We start from the raw sequence: 20,623 nt of genomic DNA on the forward strand, positions 1-20,623 counted from the left end.
CATACTTTGTTGTTTTCAAAGGGCTGTCTTCTGCAAAATCTATTTTATTTTAATATTTTAATGTGCTACGTCAATGACGTCAACCGGCATTAAGAGAGGAAGAGAGAAATAATTACAAATGCTTTTCTCGGAAAAAGCCTTGCCAGAGATATATTGTTTGTTTTTAAACATCTCATATTACATCAACATACCACAGAAAATGCTGGTATTTGTGTGCTTTTTTGGCAAGAATGCAATGTCTGATTTTGCTATCTGAAACTAACTCAGATTCCATGACTATCATTTTCAGGGTGCTCCGGGAAAAATGGGTCAGCAAGGAGAACCGGGTTTAGTGGGATATGAAGTAAGAGTTATTTAACATAGACATGCCTTATAAAACTTAATTTTACCTCAGCATAAAGCGGTACAAAGTCAAAACATCTGCTCTGCATCATGTGAAGTTCTGAGTTAATAGGGCTTGTTAGAGCTAGTTGACTTGTCTTTGAGTGCTCAAATAGTTCCATACTCCACTTCTTTTCTTTAATGTTTACTTTAGGGTCATCAAGGACCACAAGGTCCAATGGGATCCCCTGGACCAAAAGGTGAAAAGGTAAAAAAAAAATCTAAAAAGATTGCTTATAACTAGAAGCTAGTTTCAGAAGCCCAAGAAATCTAACAGATGATTTCTTTGTTTTTGCATAATAAAAACAAACATTGTATTTTCCAAAAATTTAAACAGATTTTGGAGGATAACCTTCTTTTAAATCACCTTCCAGATTTTTATAAACTCTAATTTATTGATGTTGTTTTACCTTAGGACATACACAGCGCATGGCCAACTATATACAATATTTTAGGTAGAAAAATTCAGAAATTAATGCTTAAATACATTTTTATTATTTTCAGGGAGAGCAAGGAGATGACGGGAAGGTTGAAGGTCCACCTGGTCCTTCAGGTGACATCGTGAGTCAGTCCGCTAGATTTACTACACATTTATGTCTTGTTTTGGGAGAATTCTGGATGCTAAACTGATCAATGTGTTTGGTTTTCATTGGGATTCAGGGAACTGTCGGCAACAGAGGAGAAAGGGGAGAGCCAGGTGACCCTGGATACCCAGTAAGTTTTTTGTTTTTTATTTTATACACATTTGTTTTTGAATATATAGATCACTAATTACATATACTTTATGTCAATTTATAAATCTAAAGGGTCATGAAGGTGTTCATGGAGAAAGAGGAAACCCGGGGGCTCCTGGACTCCCTGTGAGTAAATCTACCAATAATTACATCTTTAAACCAGTGTTATTTAATATATTTGATATGCTATTATAGTTTTGTTCATATTTTAAATTCATTTTTATTGTAGTTAAAGTAATTTATGTCTTTTTTAAAAAAAATACCTCTGTATACTTTTTTATTGTTGTATTAAGTTTATAGTAATTTAATAATAGTTTTTAGTTATTTAGTTTTAGTTATTTTAGTACTTCAACTTAAACTAAATGAAAATGAGAAATGTCGCTATGGCAACTAGCTGAAATAAAAAAAAGTATGTTTAAGTTTTTTATAATTTTATTTTATTTCAGAAAATATTCATGGTTTTAGTTAACAAATCATATAAAATATAAATTTTCATACTTTTCTTCATTTTACTTTCCCTGTCTATAACCACAGGGAAATGCAGGGCCAAGAGGGTTTCCAGGGCCTAAAGGATCCAAAGGCAATAAAGTAATTTACCATGTGAACAAAAACATAATGTGGATTTTGTTTTGTCTATAATGCACACACATGGCCTCTATTTTAAATCATATACCCCCGGTGTCACACACAATGCTTACGATTATTCCCAGACTAAAATGCATGTTTGAGCTGTTTTAACTGAAAGCAACTTGCACTGAGATATCTAAAAATATGTCAGTGCCATTTGTTTTGTCTCAAGATGTACACTAGTAATGTTTTTTTTCTAAGGCATGTTTATTAAATCTACTTAAATGTCCTAACTGAACTAAGGTCTAATCCTGGCTTAATCTAAGCCCTGATTGTGAAACCAGGCCATAATATCCATCTCAACTGAATAACCGATTTTATTCAGGGTCCAAAAGGCAAAAACGGTCCTCGTGGTGAATCTGGAAATCGAGGGTCCCCTGTAAGTACGTTTCTTACACGCTGAACTGAGTTCAGTGACATCATGATAAACCTACAACAGTTGTGATTCTCCCACAGGGTCCTGTTGGTCTTCCTGGTCCCAGAGGAGTTGTTGGTCGTGAGGGTCTTGAGGGTGATCCTGGGGTTGATGGAGCCCTCGGGAAAGATGGAGCTAAAGGAATGCCAGTAAGACAATGAATGTAATTCTCAATGCTCTCAATGTAACACTTTATATGGCCCAGGTGCTTTTTGTGGTTTGTGATGTTTTGGTTTGTTTTTCCTCCTCTGTTATGTGCGTTAGGGTGAGCATGGAAGTGATGGGGAGTTTGGTCTTCCTGGAAAACCAGGTCCTCAAGGAAATGCAGGTGTACCGGGTTTGCCAGGAATTCAAGGCTCTTTTGGCCCAAAGGTAACTTGCTTATATGGATAGTGACCTGCTCTTTGTGTTTGTGTGTCACTACTATCTGCATCTTTCACAATATATGCTGGTGTTAGCTTAAACATTCCACTATGTTGTGATTTAGGGTGACAGGGGCATCCCTGGCCAAACTGGACCCCCAGGAAAAAGAGGATTTAATGGAGGAATGGGATTTCCTGGAAAACAAGGTGACCTAGGGGTCAAAGGGCAACCTGTGAGTATCACTTGTCCGTTATCGATCCATTCAAATAGGACAAACACATCAACAAAGTGTTGATCCAATGATGTCAGATTGCTTAAATGATAAACCTCTAAAAATCAAACATAATTGCTGCAATCAGGCAGTAACTTCTTACACAACTCTTTAAAATACTTGATTCTGACTGGACAATTACAGCATTTTAACTTTTTAACAATGACACAGTGCACCTGCCTAGATGATATACTGTACCCTACCATTCAGCATTTTTTGAAATTATTTGTCTCTAATGTTCACCTAGGCTGCATTTATTTGATAAATAATATTCTGAAATATTAGATTTGCTGCTCAAGAAACATTATTATTTTATTATTATCACTGTTGAAAATGGTTTTGCTGCTTAATATTTTTGTGGAAACTGAGATTCCACTTTCTTTCAGGATTCTTTGATGAATAGAAAAAGAGGGGCAAAAGTGCAGCAATGAAATATTTTAACATTTATTTAAACATTTAATTTACTTTCACATTTGATCTATTTAATGCATCCAAGTGTTAAGTAAGGGATAATGTAGAGTGAGGCGGTTGTTATAGCGAATACAACCCCGACAGGCTGATCAGGACTTCAGGGGATCAGCCTGAAGGGGTTGTATTCGCTATAACAACCTCCTCGCTCTTATCCCGCTTATTACATGGCTACCTACCAAATAAATCAATAATTTGACACAAAATATTGATTTAAAAAGGAATTTATTGATTTAGAAACGATTGTATTGCTTCCGCTAAAGAAAATAGTCTGTTCCGTCTCTACGGTTAGAATCCTGCGTCCATAGCAACGCTCTGTTTTTCATGGCAACGGTGTGTTATACTTAGCATTCTACATTAGAATTCAACCAAGCCATGTAATAATTTAAAATAATAATTAAAATCTTACTGGCCCTAAACTTTTGAAAGGTAGTGTATATACATGTTTTCAGTCTATTTATCAGTTAATGAATGAATGACAGTGACATTTCTTTAACACTTATTGTCACAAAGTGTCACTGACACTGTTCTGTTTGATTTTCTCTTTAGGGTGATACTGGTGAACAGGGATTTCCTGGAGTTCTTGGAATGTTTGGACCACAGGTTAACACACTTATTGTACTACTGTTATCATATAAATTAAAAAAATTATAAAAATTGCCGTGTTTACTTTAATATGTGTTGCTGGTCTTATTGTGAATGATCTGTGCATGTTACAAATATAAAAAAAAAGCTTGTCTTCATAATCTTTCATCCAAATGTATTTTCTCCACATCCTTTTTAAAGGGATAGTTCACCCAAAAATTCTGTCAGTAATTACTTACCCTCATGTTGTTCCAACCCCGTAAGACTTTCGTTCATCTTCGGAACACAAATTAAGATATTTTTGATGAAATCTGAGAGCTGGCTCACTCCTTCATAGGCTGCTAGATAATTGCATCTGCCGGCCCAGAAAAGTTAGTAAAGACATTGTTAAAATAGTGCAAGTGACTACAGTGGCTCAACCTTAAGTTTATCAAGCGGCGATTTTCTTCTGTGTAGGCCTCTGATGTGAGTTCACGAGAGCGCCACAACGCATGCGCGAGAACTGAGAAGATGAGAACCAATCAAGTCCCTTCCTTGAATACCCTGTTTCACATGGAAATGTCCTCTTTATTCTGAGTATCTGAAATGATTTCCTGTTTTACCAGAGGCTAAAAAAAGGGTAGATTTCACCACAGATCAAATCTATTACACAAAGTAAAGCTGCTAGGTGTTTAATAATGTTTAATGATGCTTACAGTACATAAAACCAGTGACTAGTCTTGTGATTAATGAACAGTCTAAACTGAAAAGAAAGAGCACATTTATGTGATTCATCAGAATCCAGTTAATCAGGCAAGCAGTAATTGTTTCCTTCTCATTTAAATGCTAAGCCTTCAAGCAAACAGTGCAATCTACTGTAGCATTTCATTACAGCTGTAGAAGCACTGTAGCGTAAGATGAAAAATAGCTTCTTTAAGCAGCTTTGAGAGATCTATTCATGCAGTATAGCCAAAAGCTTTGTGATGACATTTGTGTCAGTTTAAGGCCAAACAGTTTTGACCTCTAAAGTGTTTCTGTCATTTACAGGGGCCACCTGGAGACCTTGGCTCTGTGGGTATCCAGGGGCCAAAGGGTCCTCTGGGTTTAATGGTAAGTACCACTGTGAGAACTGTTGTTAAAACACCAATGAGTTGGATGAAGAGTTCTTGATCAGCAACTACTGTAGGTGTTTCTTCTTTTAAGGGGATGCAAGGAGCCATCGGACCCGTTGGTATCATTGGGCCTAGTGGTAACCCAGTATGTATGATCTGAATCACTCAAGATGTTTCACAGGTGGCTTCTAATTGGGTGCATAATCTAAAAAGATCCTCTTTTTATTAGGGACCACAAGGAGATAAAGGAAATAAAGGCGAAATGGTAAGAATCCTTTTGAAATGCTGAACTTCTAATACGTATGGTTCCTATATAATCCTGTTTTAGACTGGCATTGATTTTGGCATAAGCTCACTTCCTGCCTTATCATCTCCGTTCAGTGACATTACTGAGATGGGACTCCCGATATACTTGCAGCAAAGTTCCTTTTTATTTTATGCTAAGGGGTAAAAAGAACTCACGCTGCTGGGTAGACTAATATATGAATATGTGCTGAGCGCTTTTCTCTCAATAACAAAATAAACATACAACACAAATGATAGTAGTGAGAAAACAGCAGTTAAGAAAGCATCTAAGTATAGGGATGTGGATATGTTTGCATGACCTCTGCAATTTGGCAGTCCATTTGAGTCATGTCATGTTTATTTATAGCACTTCATAGCAAAGCAAGCAGCTTTACAGTATTAAAAACAGTGTCAGTGTCACTTTCAATATAAAGCAGCTCTCCAGTGTGTTTTTTTAGGTTATTTTTATTAAATTTTTCTTGCGTCTGACCTTGACTGACATAACAGAAGAAATGAAAGAGCACAGCTACGTATTATGTAATCACAACGTAATTACGTAGTTCAAAGGTGTTTATCAGTGTAACGTTTCTGGAAAGATCACTAAGGCAAGATGTTTAGAACTCCTGAAATGCGTGGCCTAATTTTGTTCGAAATGATATCACATTGGTTTGTTCTTCGATTTTGCTTGAAGTATATCGGGGCCTTAGGGGTGTGTCTCAATCCACTCAAGTGCACTTCCCAGGGATTAAACCATTTCTAAGGCTGTCGCATTGTCAACTCAAAATTGTTCTAAGTGCACTCAAACATTCACTCTACAAGTTCACTGAATACACTGGGAATCTTGTAACTGGGAACTTGTGTTGCAGGTAATTGAATCATTTATGTTCATGAACTGATTCACAGCATGTGGAACTAGAGAGTGGAATGAGACTTAGCCTATAACACTTTCAAACTACATTCAGATTAGTAGGGAGAACCATTTCTAGTCAATTTCCAAGTGAATTCATGTTTGAAAAGGGTTCGCCACTGAAAAATAACATTTCGTGTTTCTCCTTTTATTTTAAATAGGGTGTTCAGGGACCCAGGGTATGTTTCCCCAATGTCCTTCAATGTTACTACCCATGTATATTCATATAAATTAAGTAGTACTATTTAACCAACATAAAAATGTTCTTTTCGCCAACCTTTAGGGACATCCAGGTCCTCGTGGACCACCTGGACCTCCAGTAAGTAGTCTTAATGCATTTTAACAAACCAATGAATAGTACAGTATGTGTCATGCTTGAATTGCATTTAGCTGAAGCTCATAGTAATCAGTGCTTTCTGTTTCTTTATCTCTCATTGGTTTATAGGGGCTTCCTGGTGTATCTTTGGCTCATGTAAGTATGCCTAGAATATATTAAAGTATCTTTGTCGGTCTTGGCCACTTGAGAGTATGTGTATGTGACAGGAGGTAAGAGCAGAAGACTAATAAATGCCAAAGCTCAGTGCCCTTAATGCACACTAAATCCACACTATCTCTAATACTGCTTCGGAGCAGCATTTGAGGCTAAGCATATCCCATCATTCATCATGTTCAGAAACTTGTGTGCCCCGAAATCACAAAAATTTGCAAAAAAAACTAAAAATACAAGTATAAGTATTTTAAACAAATTTGTGTAAATAAAGCTCTGTATTTTTGTATGTTTTTACAACACTAAGATGTAAATGTGTCCCTTTGGCTAATCAAAAGTTATATGCCCTCTTGAACACTTGGGCCAAATACAGGAAAATACCGCAAGTGTAGGTATTGGGGCAGGCCCTCCATCTCAAGAAAAAGGTTCTCACCCAAAGCAGCCTAATTAAACACACCTGCTCAGATGAAATTACAAACGAAAGTAATAATTGTCAAGAAAACCACTAAGACACCACTAAAATCCGCTACATTAAGGGGGGGAATTGATAATACATAACAGATAGAAAAGCATGTACACAAAAAATAAGCATTTTCATTGCCAAAGAAAAACAAAAACAATTTCAAAGAAAGGGACTAAATGAACCCCAACCACCACCACATTTTTTCCCGTTTCTATTGCTTCCATTATAAGAAGATTGCTGTTATGAGCTACCTGAAAATGTTTCACAACAGGATAGTCACACTTACATGATAGCCGATACACCACATATTGTGTTTGAATATAGGAAAGAATCTTCTTCTCTTAAATCATTGTACTGTTTACCTTCATTCATAGTCGTACTCTACTTTGTTTTCTCTTAGGCTCTTGGTGCTCCTTCACATGTTTTTGATTCCCGTAGGTGCCAAATAGTGTTCAAAATGTTCAAGAGCGCCTGTGTCAGAGCCTAGTTTTAGTTTGCGATATCACTGACCTTAGCAAATTAACTTGACCACAAAGCAGTGAACTCGGTCTGTTCTGTGGCATCTTCACTTAACCTAATCAGGTAGTTACTACTGTTAAAGGGGCTATAGGTAAGAATTGTCATGTATTAATCGCTTTTTATTGCCAATGTGTGAACAGCTTGTAACGAAACTTAAAAAAAGGTCTTCCCTGGCTTCCTAGTTTGTCTATGAAAGCCTGTAGACTGATTTTTATGTGAAAGAATTTGGACGTTTTTGCCAGGAAAATCAAAAGGATGTTGTAAAGTATAGTCTACGGAGGAGAGTTGCAGTGAGAACCCAAGTGCAGTTTATTAAACAAAACACAGATAAACAAAACAAGAAGATGACTAGAGCTTGGCTTGGCTTGGCTAAGAACGTAACTTGGACTGACTAGACTCACCAAAAGCGTGTTACAACCAACAAAACTAGACGAGACAATGGGAACATGAGATCTATATACACACAAACAGGGGCGGTTCTAGAGGCGGGGCCACAGGGGCCCTGGCCCCTGCTGAAATCTGATTGGCCCCTGATTGGCCCCCGTTCCTAGGGGTGGAGGAAAAAATCGATTCTTAGATGCATCGCGATCGATGCGGACGTGGACGATTCTGAGTCGATTCACAAATGTCAAAAATCGATTTTCTAAAAAAAATATATATATTTTTCCTAATAATGTAATATTGACGGAACGCAAAAGGCGGAACTCTAAAGCGGACGTGCAGTGCGCGGACACTCTGTGGTGCGCACATAACAGACGCATGATGGCTGCAGCACCAAATTCGAACAGCACCCTCTTCGTTAAAAGCTAACGTATGGAAAATGTCATTGCTACCTATTTAGTATTTTTTTGTTTGAGAGCTGTATTATGTATTGTTTAGTTTTCACATCAATATGCTGTAAACCGATCTGTTATACGTACGTTATACTGCCCTGCAATATGTGCAATGCCAGTCACAAAAAGTTTTTGACTGTACGTGCTCTCTGCAGATGTTCATTCACTTTTTTTTGTATAAGCTGTTTTTGATTGTAGTATACAGCAAACATTTCAAACTCTTTATTATTTAGTTGTGAATAAGAGCGGCTTTGTATGTTATTAATTATTTAGAATATGCGTAACTTATGTCCACAAGCATTGTATGAGAGCTACACCATTCTATATTTTTGAACGAAAACGGTTTGTGAATTTGCTACAGCAAAATGTTTTTTTTTTGTTTGTTTTTTTGTCTGAAGGATTATATTGCTCATTGGAAATAACAAGAGGATGTTGGTTAGAAGTCTATTATTAAATGCTAGAGATTCAGAATATGCTGAAGTTTGTATTAATTTACTACAAGTATACTGCTAGTACAGGCACATTTATTTTCCTGTTGATTCTTTGCAATGTTGGGACAAATGCTGGCAAATGTAACTTTACAGTTGACTTGCCAAATCACTTCCATTTTGTTTTATTAATAAAATTAATATAGGAAGTATTGGAAGTAAGTTCGTTATGGGTCATCATAAATAATTTGCTTTAAAAGTACCAAGTAGTAAAAAAAAAAAAAAATTAATAATCGATAATCGTTACCCTCTGAATCGTAATCGAATCGAATCGTGAGGTGCCTAGACTAGAGATTCCCACCCATCAATCGTCGATGAGAAGAGCAACCGGAGAATTCTTCACAACGATCACAGATGCAATTCCATCCCCCAAACAATTAACAATAATTTACTGTTTATAAGCGACAACATGATTATGAAACTTAAAAGGTGGAATTCAGAAAGAAGTGCATTGTGTCCTTTATGCACAGTATAAATAAATGAAAAAAAAAAATCATTAAGAACTTTACTGGCTCATAATTTTTTATTAGAGCGTTTGAAAAAGGAATGACTGCCGAAATGTATTTGCACCGTACTGAATAAATTATTTTGTGTGCTTGAATGTACCCTGTATTTGGCCCCTGAATGTAACATGTGGCCCCTTAATGGCCCCTGTTACAGAAAAATCCTAGAACCGCCACTGCACACAAATACTAATGACTAACAAGAAACACCTGTGAACAATAAGTCAATGAACCAATAAGAACATACACATAAGACTAGGGAAGCACATGTCAACAATCATTTGTCAACAATCAATTAAAAGAATTTCTGTCTATTAATAATACCCTGTCTGATTTTCAATCTGGTTTTAGAAAACAACATAGCACAACTACGGCAGCCTTATAGGTACTAAATGATTTTATTGAATCTGTTGATAACAAGAAACACTGTGCAGCCTTATTCATCGATTTATCAAAAGCATTTGATACTACTGATCATACTTTACTGATACAACAACATGTCAGTATTGGATTATCTAAACATACGATTGGTTGGTTTAATAACTTTCTTTCAAACAGAACTCAGTGTGTACAGGCAGAAGGTTTTATCTCTGGTTCACTCAATGTCACTAAAGGTGTGCCACAGGGGTCAGTCCTTGGACCACTCCTATTTACTCTATATATAAATAATATTGATCATAATGTTCATAATGTAAAGTTTCATTATTACCCTGATGATACAGTTATATATAGTTCAGCATCCACACCCAATCTGGCTTTCTCTCAGTTACAGCTCGCATTTGAAATTGTTCAGCGTAACTTATTTGAATTAAAACTAGTTTTAAATGTTGATAAAACAAAATTCATGTTGTTTTCTAAATCCAAATCAATCCCTCATCATAGTCTTCTGCCTATTACTACGTCCCAAGGTTCAGAAATTGAGTTTGTGTTTCAGTATAGGTATCTGGGGATTTTAATTGATGACGCTCTCTCCTTTGGCCCTCATGTCCAGCAACTGGTGAAAAGATTAAAAGTGAAATTGGGTTTTTACTTAGAATCAAATCCTGTCTTACCTTTGAGGCAAAAAAGAGGCTTGTTGCAGCGACTTTTATGTCTGTACTGGACTACGGTGATGTTATATATATGCATGCATCTTCACAGTGTTTACATGCTTTAGACACTGTTTATCATGGTGCACTGAGGTTCATAACAAATCTTAAAACCCTCACTCATCATTGTGTGTTGTATGCTCGGGTTGGCTGGTCTGCGTTGTCCATCCGAGGACAAAAACACTGGCATGTTTTTATTTATAAATCTATCCTGGGTTTACTTCGTTCATATCTTTGTACATACATCTGTAAAAAGTATGCTTGTAGCTATAGCCTCCGGTCACAGGAATTATTTTTACTGTCTGTTCCAGTGGTACGTACTGAATTTGGGAAAAAGGCATTTAAATGCTGCTCCCTCTGCCTGGAATTGTTTGCAAAGTACATTGAAACTGAGGAAACTGGTTCCGTTGGACACTTTTAAAGTAGTTTTAAATGATTTGGAGAATGAAACATCGGGTTGTAGATGTTTTAGCTAGTTATGTATTGATATTGAAATTTGATTGGATTTGCTTGTGTGTGTATATGTGTATGTATTGTTGGATGTTATTTGTTAAACTCAAACGTGCTGTGTCTGTCAGTCTTGGCCAGGACGCTCTTGTAAAAGAGATTCTTAATCTCAATGTGCTTCTTTCCTGGTAAAATAAAGGTTATAATAATAACATGACATGATCACATGATAGGAAAAGGGAATACATGACAAACAGGAACATTGACTATGAAAACTACAAAATAAAAGAAATGAAAACATGAACGTGAACCAAAGCGTGACAGATGTGACGTTTATGTGAGCTCCCAAGAGCCTTGCTTCCATTCAATAATACATAAAATGAATGCTTATACAATGTTCAGGATAATGCCGAAAGAGCTATTCTGTTCTGTAATGTCAATGTAGTCTGCAAAGAAAAGGGAGTAATTCAAACTGTAGTCTCACATACTCACAACTTTTTCATGAATTAAAGTAGCCTGCGCATGCGTTTTAATGACAACGTCATTAGTTCAACAAAATACAATGTGGGGATGACAGTGGTGATGATTTACATTGGATACGAGCGAGAGTAAGCGTGCAGTGTAATCGTGCAGGATGAGTGTGTCATAATGACTAGATGAGACAGGAAGCAAGTGCAAGTATTTATTTCGGCAACACAGTCAACAGTACAAGCAGATGTGAGATGGGTGACGCAGGGACAAGATGGTCAGGATCCGTGATGAAGTGCTGTGACGGTGACGGTGAGAAGACGACGAAATCCACGAAGAACGGGAACAGGAACACAAGGCAGGAACGGACACCGGAACACCAACACGGAGGACATCAACAAACGATCTGACAAAGATGATACAACAACGGTGAGTATTTATAGAAGGGTGAATTGCTTGCAGCTGGTGAAGTGATGATGATCAGCTGGAGCGGATCAGGTGATGTCATACACTCACACCCACTACACACGCGCTCACACAACAACATAAACACGAGACTAAAAGGAACAGAGAATACGTCTACCGTGACAGTACCCCTCCTCCTAAGAACGCCTCCTGGCGTTCCCAGGCCCCCCTACCTGTCGATTGAAATCATCGATAAGGGAGTGATCCAGGATGTCTCTAGCAGGTACCCAACTTCTCTCCTCCGGACCGTAACCTTCCCAGTCCACCAAGTACTGAAATCCGCGTCCCCTCCGCCTAGAGTCCAGAATACGATTAACCGAATAAGTGGTCTCACAATCTACGAGTCGCGGTGGGGGAGGAACCGGGACAGACGGATTAATGTGAGAACGAAACACTGGTTTAATTTTAGACACATGGAAGGCGGGATGAATCCTCCTGTACGCGGGAGGCAATTTGAGGCGGACTGCCACCGGACTAATGATTTTGGTGACAGTAAACGGGCCAATAAATTTAGGTGCAAGCTTATTAGAGACGGTACGCAAAGGAATGTTCTTAGTAGAAAGCCACACTTTTTGACCCACGACGTATACGGGAGGCCTTGACCTGTGGCGATCGGCCTTGGCCTTGGTGCGCGCTCCCACTTGGAGTAGAGTCTCACGGGCTCTAGTCCAAGTACGATGACACCTCTGGACAAAGGCGTGAGCGGAGGGAACCGCAACCTCGGATTCCAGACTGGGAAAAATAGGTGGCTGGTAACCTACACTACACTCAAATGGAGAAAGGCCCGTGGCCGACACTGGCAACGTGTTGTGAGCGTACTCCACCATAGAGAGTTGCTGGCTCCATGAGGAAGGATTCTTGGACACCAAACATCGCAACACCCTTTCCAAATCTTGGTTGGCTCTCTCGGTCTGACCATTGCTCTGGGGATGAAACCCTGAGGACAGACTAACCGTCGCCCCCAGTAATCTACAAAATTCTCGCCAAAATTTGGACACAAACTGGGGTCCCCTGTCAGAGACCACGTCAATCGGGAGGCCATGTAAGCGAAAGACGTGGTCTACGACGGCTACCGCTGTCTCCTTAGCTGAGGGTAATTTGGGTAAGGGGACAAAATGGGCTGCCTTCGAGAACCGGTCCACCACAGTCAAAACGACCGTGTTCCCTTGAGAGGGTGGGAGGGCGGTAATGAAATCTAGAGCGATATGGGACCAGGGTCTCGAAGGAACCGACAGCGGTTGAAGTAACCCATCAGGAGGTCGATTGGAAGTCTTACCAGTGGCACAAACCGAGCAAGCCAAGACAAAATCGTGAATGTTGCGAGCCATACGTGGCCACCAGAATCGTTGCTTGACTAAAAAACTAGTTCGATTTACTCCTGGATGGCACGCCACGTTGGAACCATGACCCCACTGGATAACGTCGGACCGTAATCCCTCCGGCACGAATAAGCGGCTCGGTGGACACCCGGGCGGAGGCGTTACCCCTTCTAAGGCCTTCTGGACCCTCGATTCGATCTCCCATGAGAGTGTGGAAACGACTAGAGTTTCGGGCAAAATGCACTCGGGAGTAGTCGGGCGTGCGGAAAAATCAAATATGCGAGATAGAGAGTCGGGTTTGATGTTCTTAGAACCCGGGCGGTACGAAATAGAAAAATCGAAACGACCGAAAAAAAGTGCCCACCGAGCCTGCCTGGAGTTCAGTCTTTTAGCAGTGCGAATATACTCTAAATTCTTGTGATCAGTCCAGACGATAAAAGGTACCCCGGACCCTTCTAACCAGTGGCGCCATTCCTCCAACGCTAGCTTAACTGCCAACAACTCTCTGTTGCCAATGTCGTAATTACGTTCTGCCGGGGACAACCGATGAGAAAAAAACGCGCATGGATGCACCTTGTCGTCTACAGGGGAGCGTTGGGACAACACTGCACCTACTCCCACCTCTGACGCGTCGACCTCCACCACGAACTGACGTGATGGATCAGGGGCGACAAGAATGGGGGCTGAAACAAAGCGGCCCTTTAGTTTGGTAAACACAGCCTCGGCTGTGCTAGACCACCTGAACGTCGTTCTGGGGGAGGTCAAGGCGGTCAGAGGTGCGACTAGTTGGCTGAAATTGCGAATAAAACGCCGATAGAAGTTGGCGAACCCCAGGAACCTCTGCAGGGCCTTGCGAGAATCCGGGCTTGGCCAATCTACCACAGCCTTGATCTTCTCAGGGTCCATTCGCATCCCCTCAGACGACACGATGTACCCAAGGAAAGGAACTGACTGTGCATGGAATTCGCATTTCTCCGCCTTGACAAAAAGCCCATTCTCTAGCAACCTCAGAAGCACTCGTCGGACGTGTTGCACATGTTCCTGGAGAGAAGAAGAAAAAATCAATATGTCGTCCAGGTAGACATATATGAACTGATCGATCATATCTCGCAACACATCATTGACCAGTGCTTGGAAAACTGCCGGGGAGTTGGACAGCCCGAAGGGCATGACCAAATATTCAAAGTGCCCCCTGGGGGTGTTAAAGGCAGTTTTCCACTCATCCCCCTCCCTAATGCGAACCAAATGATAAGCGTTACGCAAGTCCAATTTAGTGAAGATGGACGCTCCCTGCAACCTCTCGAAGGCTGAAGACATCAACGGCAAAGGATAAGTATTCTTTACCGTGATGTTATTCAACCCCCGGTAGTCAATACAAGGTCGCAGAGAACCGTCCTTCTTCCCCACAAAAAAGAACCCCGCCCCCGCTGGAGAAGAGGAAGGGCGAATGAACTTGGTTGCTAGAGAATCAGAAATGTATTTCTCCATAGCCTCCCTCTCCGGAATAGAGAGTGAATATAACTTGCCCTTAGGCGGAGACTTACCTGGCAGTAGATCTATCGCACAGTCATAGGGACGATGCGGAGGAAGAGAAGCAGCACGAGACTTACTGAACACTTCCTTCAGGTCCAGATACTCCGCGGGCACGTTAGACAAATCCCCTGTTTCCTCCTGAAAAACAGAAACAGGCACAGACGAACAAGCAGACACGAGACAAGACTTATGACATTCCTTGCTCCACTCCAGCACGACTCTATGATGCCAGTCCACTCGAGGGTTGTGTTGAATGAGCCAGGGATGTCCGAGGACGACGGGTGCCAGAGGTGAATCCATGATGTAGAATGAAATAGTCTCAGAGTGGTTGCCAGAAGTGATGAGGGTTAATTCTTCAGTGGATAGTGAAATGGTGGGAAGTGTCTGTCCATTAAGAGCGTGAACTGCGATTCTGTGAGTGAGTGGTTTGAGGGGAATCTGTAACTGTTGTGCGAATGAGTGGTCCATAAAATTACCCTCAGCCCCAGAATCCAGAAGTGCTCGACAGTCGTGCTGGTGGACTGACCATCTTAGTCTTACCGGGAGGAGCGTGGAGGTAGATGTAACAGCTGATGAGGTCTTCCTGGCGGAGATCCCACCCGATAGTAGCCTCAAGTTTACTATCGGGCTTGGCCTTTTACCGGGCAGTTGTATGAAAAATGTCCCGCTCCTCCACAATATAGGCAAAGGCCCTGGGACCTCCGCCTCTCCCTCTCCTCCCGGGAAAGCCGAGCTCGACCCACCTGCATGGGCTCGGGATCGTAGACTGGGCTGACCACGTCCCTGCCGTTGGATCTTGAACCGTCGACCCCTCCGAAGGTACGGGTGGACGGGACTCGGCGTTCGATCCTGGATAGCCGAGCGTCCACCCGCAGAGCTAAGTCAATCAACCCGTTCAGTGTGGTGGGTAGATCCAAGGCGTAGATCTCCTTCTGGACGTGGTCAGCCAACCCATGCAGGAACATATCCCACTGCGCCTCCTCGTTCCAGCCGCACTCCGCCGCCAGGGTCCGGAATTCGATAGAAAAATCTGAAACTGATCTTTCACCTTGACGAAGATCCGCCAATGTCCTGGCAGCCTCTCTCCCCGAAAGCGCTCGGTCAAAGACCTTCTTTATCTCGGTGGAGAGGGTCTGGAACGAGGCGCAGCATGGATGTTGATTCTCCCACACCGCTGTTCCCCAGAGCGCCGCCTTCCCAGTCAGCAAGGTGATAACGAACGCCACTTTGGCCTGTTCAGTACTGAAAGTCTGTGGTTGAAGAGCAAAGTGCATTGAACAACGCGTCAAGAATGCTCTACAAAAAGCTGGTTCACCTGAATAGGTCTCCGGTGTGGGTAGACGAGGCTCGGACTGGAAAGGTCTTGCAGGTATTTCGGGGGGAACAGCCGGTGTGGGCGGCGCAGTGGGAATCTGTAGGCGATGGATCTGCTGGGTGAGCTCGGACACCTGCGTCACCAGGGCTTGTACTGCGCGACCCGTGTCGCCGATCTCTTGTTGTTGCGAATCCATTCTTCGGATACTGTGATGAATGAACTCCTCCAATGCTCCAGAAGACGCGCTCGCTGCTTCCATTCCGCGGTCAGATCGTTCTGTCATAATGACTAGATGAGACAGGAAGCAAGTGCAAGTATTTATTTCGGCAACACAGTCAACAGTACAAGCAGATGTGAGATGGGTGACGCAGGGACAAGATGGTCAGGATCCGTGATGAAGTGCTGTGACGGTGACGGTGAGAAGACGACGAAATCCACGAAGAACGGGAACAGGAACACAAGGCAGGAACGGACACCGGAACACCAACACGGAGGACATCAACAAACGATCTGACAAAGATGATACAACAACGGTGAGTATTTATAGAAGGGTGAATTGCTTGCAGCTGGTGAAGTGATGATGATCAGCTGGAGCGGATCAGGTGATGTCATACACTCACACCCACTACACACGCGCTCACACAACAACATAAACACGAGACTAAAAGGAACAGAGAATACGTCTACCGTGACAGAGTGAAATCTGAGCAGCAAATGAATGCTTAGCTCATCACGCAAATATAGTAGACACAAGTGTCGTTCACTCTGCTGCTCATAATAGCACAGATTAAAAAAAAAACATATTGACACGCGTTCTGTTTTCTGTCATGCGCCATTCACATTAGTGATGACGAAAAATGGACGCAAATGCGCCAGGTAACGATTGAATCAAATGAGTGTGAAACCAGACCATCGCTGCCGGGGACACTGGGAACAATCGTACTCGGATTCAGACCTCAGCATAGATGCCCAGTGTTAAAAGCCCCTAGTCACAGGTAATCTGCAAACATCAGACCATTTTGACTTTATTTCATTCCATTCCACAGATGTATCAGGATACTGACCTTCCAATGCTGGACCAGGGGACCGAGATCTTTAAGACTCTCCACTACCTCAGCACCCTGATCCACAGCATCAAGAACCCGCTGGGCACCCAGGAGAATCCAGCCAGAATGTGCAGAGATCTGTTTGAATGCGAGCAGAAGTTGAATGATGGTGAGTATAGTATATTCATTGTAAATTTCAATGGCGTTCGCTATAGCTACATTAATACAACCAAATATGTAAAATAATAAAGATAGCTAATAGCCAATTGCAGTTGTAGTTTGTCATGTATGATAGGAATGAATAGGTTAGGAATGGACTCATTAATTTAATTTTTATCTTTTCTTTACTAAAGGCACTTATTGGATAGATCCTAACCTGGGCTGCTCCTCTGACAATATTGAAGTGACGTGTAACTTCACCAATGGAGGTCAAACCTGCCTCAAGCCAGTCGCTGTGTCCAAGGTCTTTAAATCCGGCAACCAACCGTAGAACATTATGAGCAGGATTACACTGAATTTAAACGGCCCTATTTCAGGAAGCTCTGCTTTTGTGTCCATTTCTCTACAGAATGGTTCAAAATCTGTCAGCATTTCTTCCCCTTCATGTTGTTCCATTGTTCTAATTTATCAATTATATTGTTATTTCTTTTCTTAAGTTGGAGACTGGAGTAAGTCTGATCCAGATGAACTTCATCCACCTCCTGAGCTCAGAGTCTGTGCAGATCATCACCATCCACTGCCTGAACGTCTCTGTTTGGGCAGCGGGGCATTCCAAAACTCCTTCGTCTAGTGCAGTGTACTTTAAAGCCTGGAATGGACAGATAATCGAGTCTGGGGGATTCATCGAGCCTGATCTGATAAAGGATGAGTGCTGGGTATGCATAAAGTAATACAGGGTTTCCCAAACAAGGGTTTGTGAGGAAACTGCAGGGAGTTTGTGAGCTGATGAAAAGCTCAAATTAAAGTATATAAATGGGACTGTGCAATAATCACGATATAGCTTTGTGTGATTATCAAATCAAAGGCTGCAATTTGATTAAAAATCTATATAGTCTGATGCATTGCGTGTTTCTGGTGTCTCAGAGCGCCTCAGTTCACAGTAAATGCACAAACTCTACCTCTGCATGTGCTGCGATTTTAACGTCCATTTGGGAAAGAAACATGCACCATTGTTTACTTTATTTACACATTCGCATAAATTCCAACATTGCGTAAATTTCTAACATGTTTACAGCATTTCATCAGTATTCCGCCAACATAAAAACTGGAGAATTTGAAATGTTAAAAGCTCTACGGTTTGAACGTTTTGTAATAGTATTTGTATTGTAACTTGCAATGTAATATAACATAATTCGAATTATTTTATTTTTATTTTTAACTGTAATTTACTACAGTGATATATTTCTGTCTTCAATGTGGAGTGAGACACTAAAAAGAGATTTGAGTCCACTTTAAAGTCAAAATAAAGCAATGTTGTCGAATGTGTGTTTTCCTTGAGCTTTTGACATACAAGAGGTCATCATACTATAAGAATATCCTGTAAGTTTCAGAACTGAAAACTTCCTTATTAGTCCAAAAACAGCTTTTATTGTTATATAATTTAAATATTAACTTAAAATCTCAGGGGGTCCTTCGAGTAAATATTTTACATCTTAAGGGGTTCAGCCTTTTTGGCAATGTAAAAACTACTATTTTACACATGTCATTATTGGGATACCTCATTATTGCAGCTGATCCTTCCATGTTTTATCCTCTCAGATCACAGATGGACGATGGCATCAGACACAGTTCATTTTCCGGACACAGGACCCAAACTTACTGCCCATTGTGGAGGTCTACAATTTGCCCAGCTCTAAACCTGGCTCACATTACCACCTGGAGGTGGGCCCTGTATGCTTTTTATAAAGAAAGCAACCATGGAAGCCAAAAAAAACCCTGATCAACAGGATTACAGAGTCTCTGTTAGCCTAGAGGCCATCAAAACTGGCCTGAGTTTTGTACCTCTCCTCTCAAGCATGGACCTCAGCCTTTAAACATGAGGAAAGAGGAATCGAGAGCAGCTTTGGAGGAAACAAGACTTCTTATGCGAGCAGCTCGAGATGAGAGATGCTGTCTTTTCAGAGCAAAACAAGGCCTGGATATGTTAGAGGTGGTAGAGGTGATTATTATATGCTGTTAGAAGTCTTAATTTATTCACAGTTGTGTTTTTCGATCCATTTTGGACAAGCTATAATGAGCTTAACATTTATTTGTAATGAAGTACTTATTTTGTATTCTATAGTTATACATGATCATGTGTATTTATACATGTACATGTGTGTGTATGTATATTTTATGTAAAGTGCAATAGAGAATGAACAGATTGTTTTTGAAAGATGAATCTTCTGTTTGGTTTTCTAAGGAAGTGAGGTTTACTGTCACTCATATCATAAATTCAGGTTTATTGTCATGCGTACTTGTGTATATCTGCGCGTCTGTTGTAAAAGCCTCAGATACCAACACACATATGCATTCATTCATAGCCAGAATATGAGTCAAGGTGAATCCAGACTTGAAAAGTAACATGTAAACAGCTACCTCCCATCTCTATTTTTTTGGTGTTTTGGGACAGTACAATTTAAAGAAATGGATTCACATGCATTTAACTCCTGTGGTTAGATTTCTGTTTTTAACTGAAGTGCCTTTTATACCTTAAAAGGGAATTTTTTGTATATATTTTTTTTAAAGGAAGGTTAAAATTATCAATTTTTTCCAGCCAAAAATACTTTTAATCCCCTATTATGCCTTATTTGTACAAATATTTGAACTTTAAAGGCACAAGAACTCTTTTATTATAGCAGACATGGTGTTGTCATAAAGCATTATGCTTTATATCCCAGTAGGCCTTTCCATCATTAAGTACATATATGCAATAGAATTGAAGCCCTATCTGACTGCAGAAGTAATTGTTTGACACGGAAAATATGCTCTGCTGCGTCAAAATTACTGATTTTTGTGTCTTTGTTGAGGTGTGTGTACAAATTACAAACCTGAGTTGTAATATTGCTGTTGCTGATCAAAATGAGAGCACTAGAATATTCCACTATATTAGGTTTGTCAACAGCTTTGACATCATGGTGAGCTAATTATTTCAATATCTGTGACCAAAAAGAGTATGAAATTCTTGTGAAATATTTCTGTCTTGATCAAAACTGTCAGGAGCCATCTTATCTTGCCACAAGAGGTTGTTAAATATCTGTTCTTTGTATGTGTAAATTTGAGGTCTCATTGTAATGCATGTTGTGATTTCAGAGCAAAGAAAGAGGTGGATATTCTTATAATGAATATTTTTACATTACCTCCAAAAAACCAAAGAACAAAGATTTCAGTTTTGTGTAAATTAAATCACATTGATACCACAGAAATATGAGTATGGAGGACAGCAGTCCTTATATTTGTCTGAAGTGATCTGAAGTTGTTTTGGCCGTTTGAATAAATAAAGAATAATGAAAACATGCTGACAATGTTCATACCCACCCTCGT

General features: G+C 40.5%; 1 protein-coding gene across 6 annotated transcripts in view; it reads left to right on the forward strand.

Moving 5' to 3' along the window:
- The window catches only part of col27a1b (collagen, type XXVII, alpha 1b), a 123,231-nt gene extending 103,750 nt beyond the window's left edge, over positions 1 to 19,481 (forward strand). For 5 of the 6 annotated variants that reach the window (XM_084114521.1, XM_084114522.1, XM_084114524.1 and 2 more), the window contains 21 exons: positions 290 to 343; positions 536 to 589; positions 886 to 942; positions 1,042 to 1,095; positions 1,188 to 1,241; positions 1,650 to 1,703; positions 2,068 to 2,121; positions 2,199 to 2,306; positions 2,422 to 2,529; positions 2,645 to 2,752; positions 3,809 to 3,862; positions 4,871 to 4,933; positions 5,027 to 5,080; positions 5,165 to 5,200; positions 6,289 to 6,306; positions 6,411 to 6,446; positions 6,573 to 6,599; positions 17,102 to 17,270; positions 17,455 to 17,564; positions 17,758 to 17,976; positions 18,860 to 19,481. In XM_084114521.1, coding sequence (XP_083970647.1) covers positions 290 to 343; positions 536 to 589; positions 886 to 942; positions 1,042 to 1,095; positions 1,188 to 1,241; positions 1,650 to 1,703; positions 2,068 to 2,121; positions 2,199 to 2,306; positions 2,422 to 2,529; positions 2,645 to 2,752; positions 3,809 to 3,862; positions 4,871 to 4,933; positions 5,027 to 5,080; positions 5,165 to 5,200; positions 6,289 to 6,306; positions 6,411 to 6,446; positions 6,573 to 6,599; positions 17,102 to 17,270; positions 17,455 to 17,564; positions 17,758 to 17,976; positions 18,860 to 19,006 — 1,638 coding nt within the window. In that variant the 3' untranslated portion in view covers positions 19,007 to 19,481. Of the gene's footprint in view, positions 1 to 289; positions 344 to 535; positions 590 to 885; positions 943 to 1,041; positions 1,096 to 1,187; positions 1,242 to 1,649; positions 1,704 to 2,067; positions 2,122 to 2,198; positions 2,307 to 2,421; positions 2,530 to 2,644; positions 2,753 to 3,808; positions 3,863 to 4,870; positions 4,934 to 5,009; positions 5,081 to 5,164; positions 5,201 to 6,288; positions 6,307 to 6,410; positions 6,447 to 6,572; positions 6,600 to 17,101; positions 17,271 to 17,454; positions 17,565 to 17,757; positions 17,977 to 18,859 lie in introns of all 6 variants that reach the window. The other variant, XR_014606223.1, reaches the window with a different exon arrangement.
- The last annotated feature ends 1,142 nt before the right edge of the window (positions 19,482 to 20,623 follow it).

This window comes from Abramis brama (genome assembly GCF_963993115.1).
Source record: "Abramis brama genome assembly, chromosome: 5".
Lineage (NCBI taxonomy): Eukaryota > Metazoa > Chordata > Actinopteri > Cypriniformes > Leuciscidae > Abramis > Abramis brama.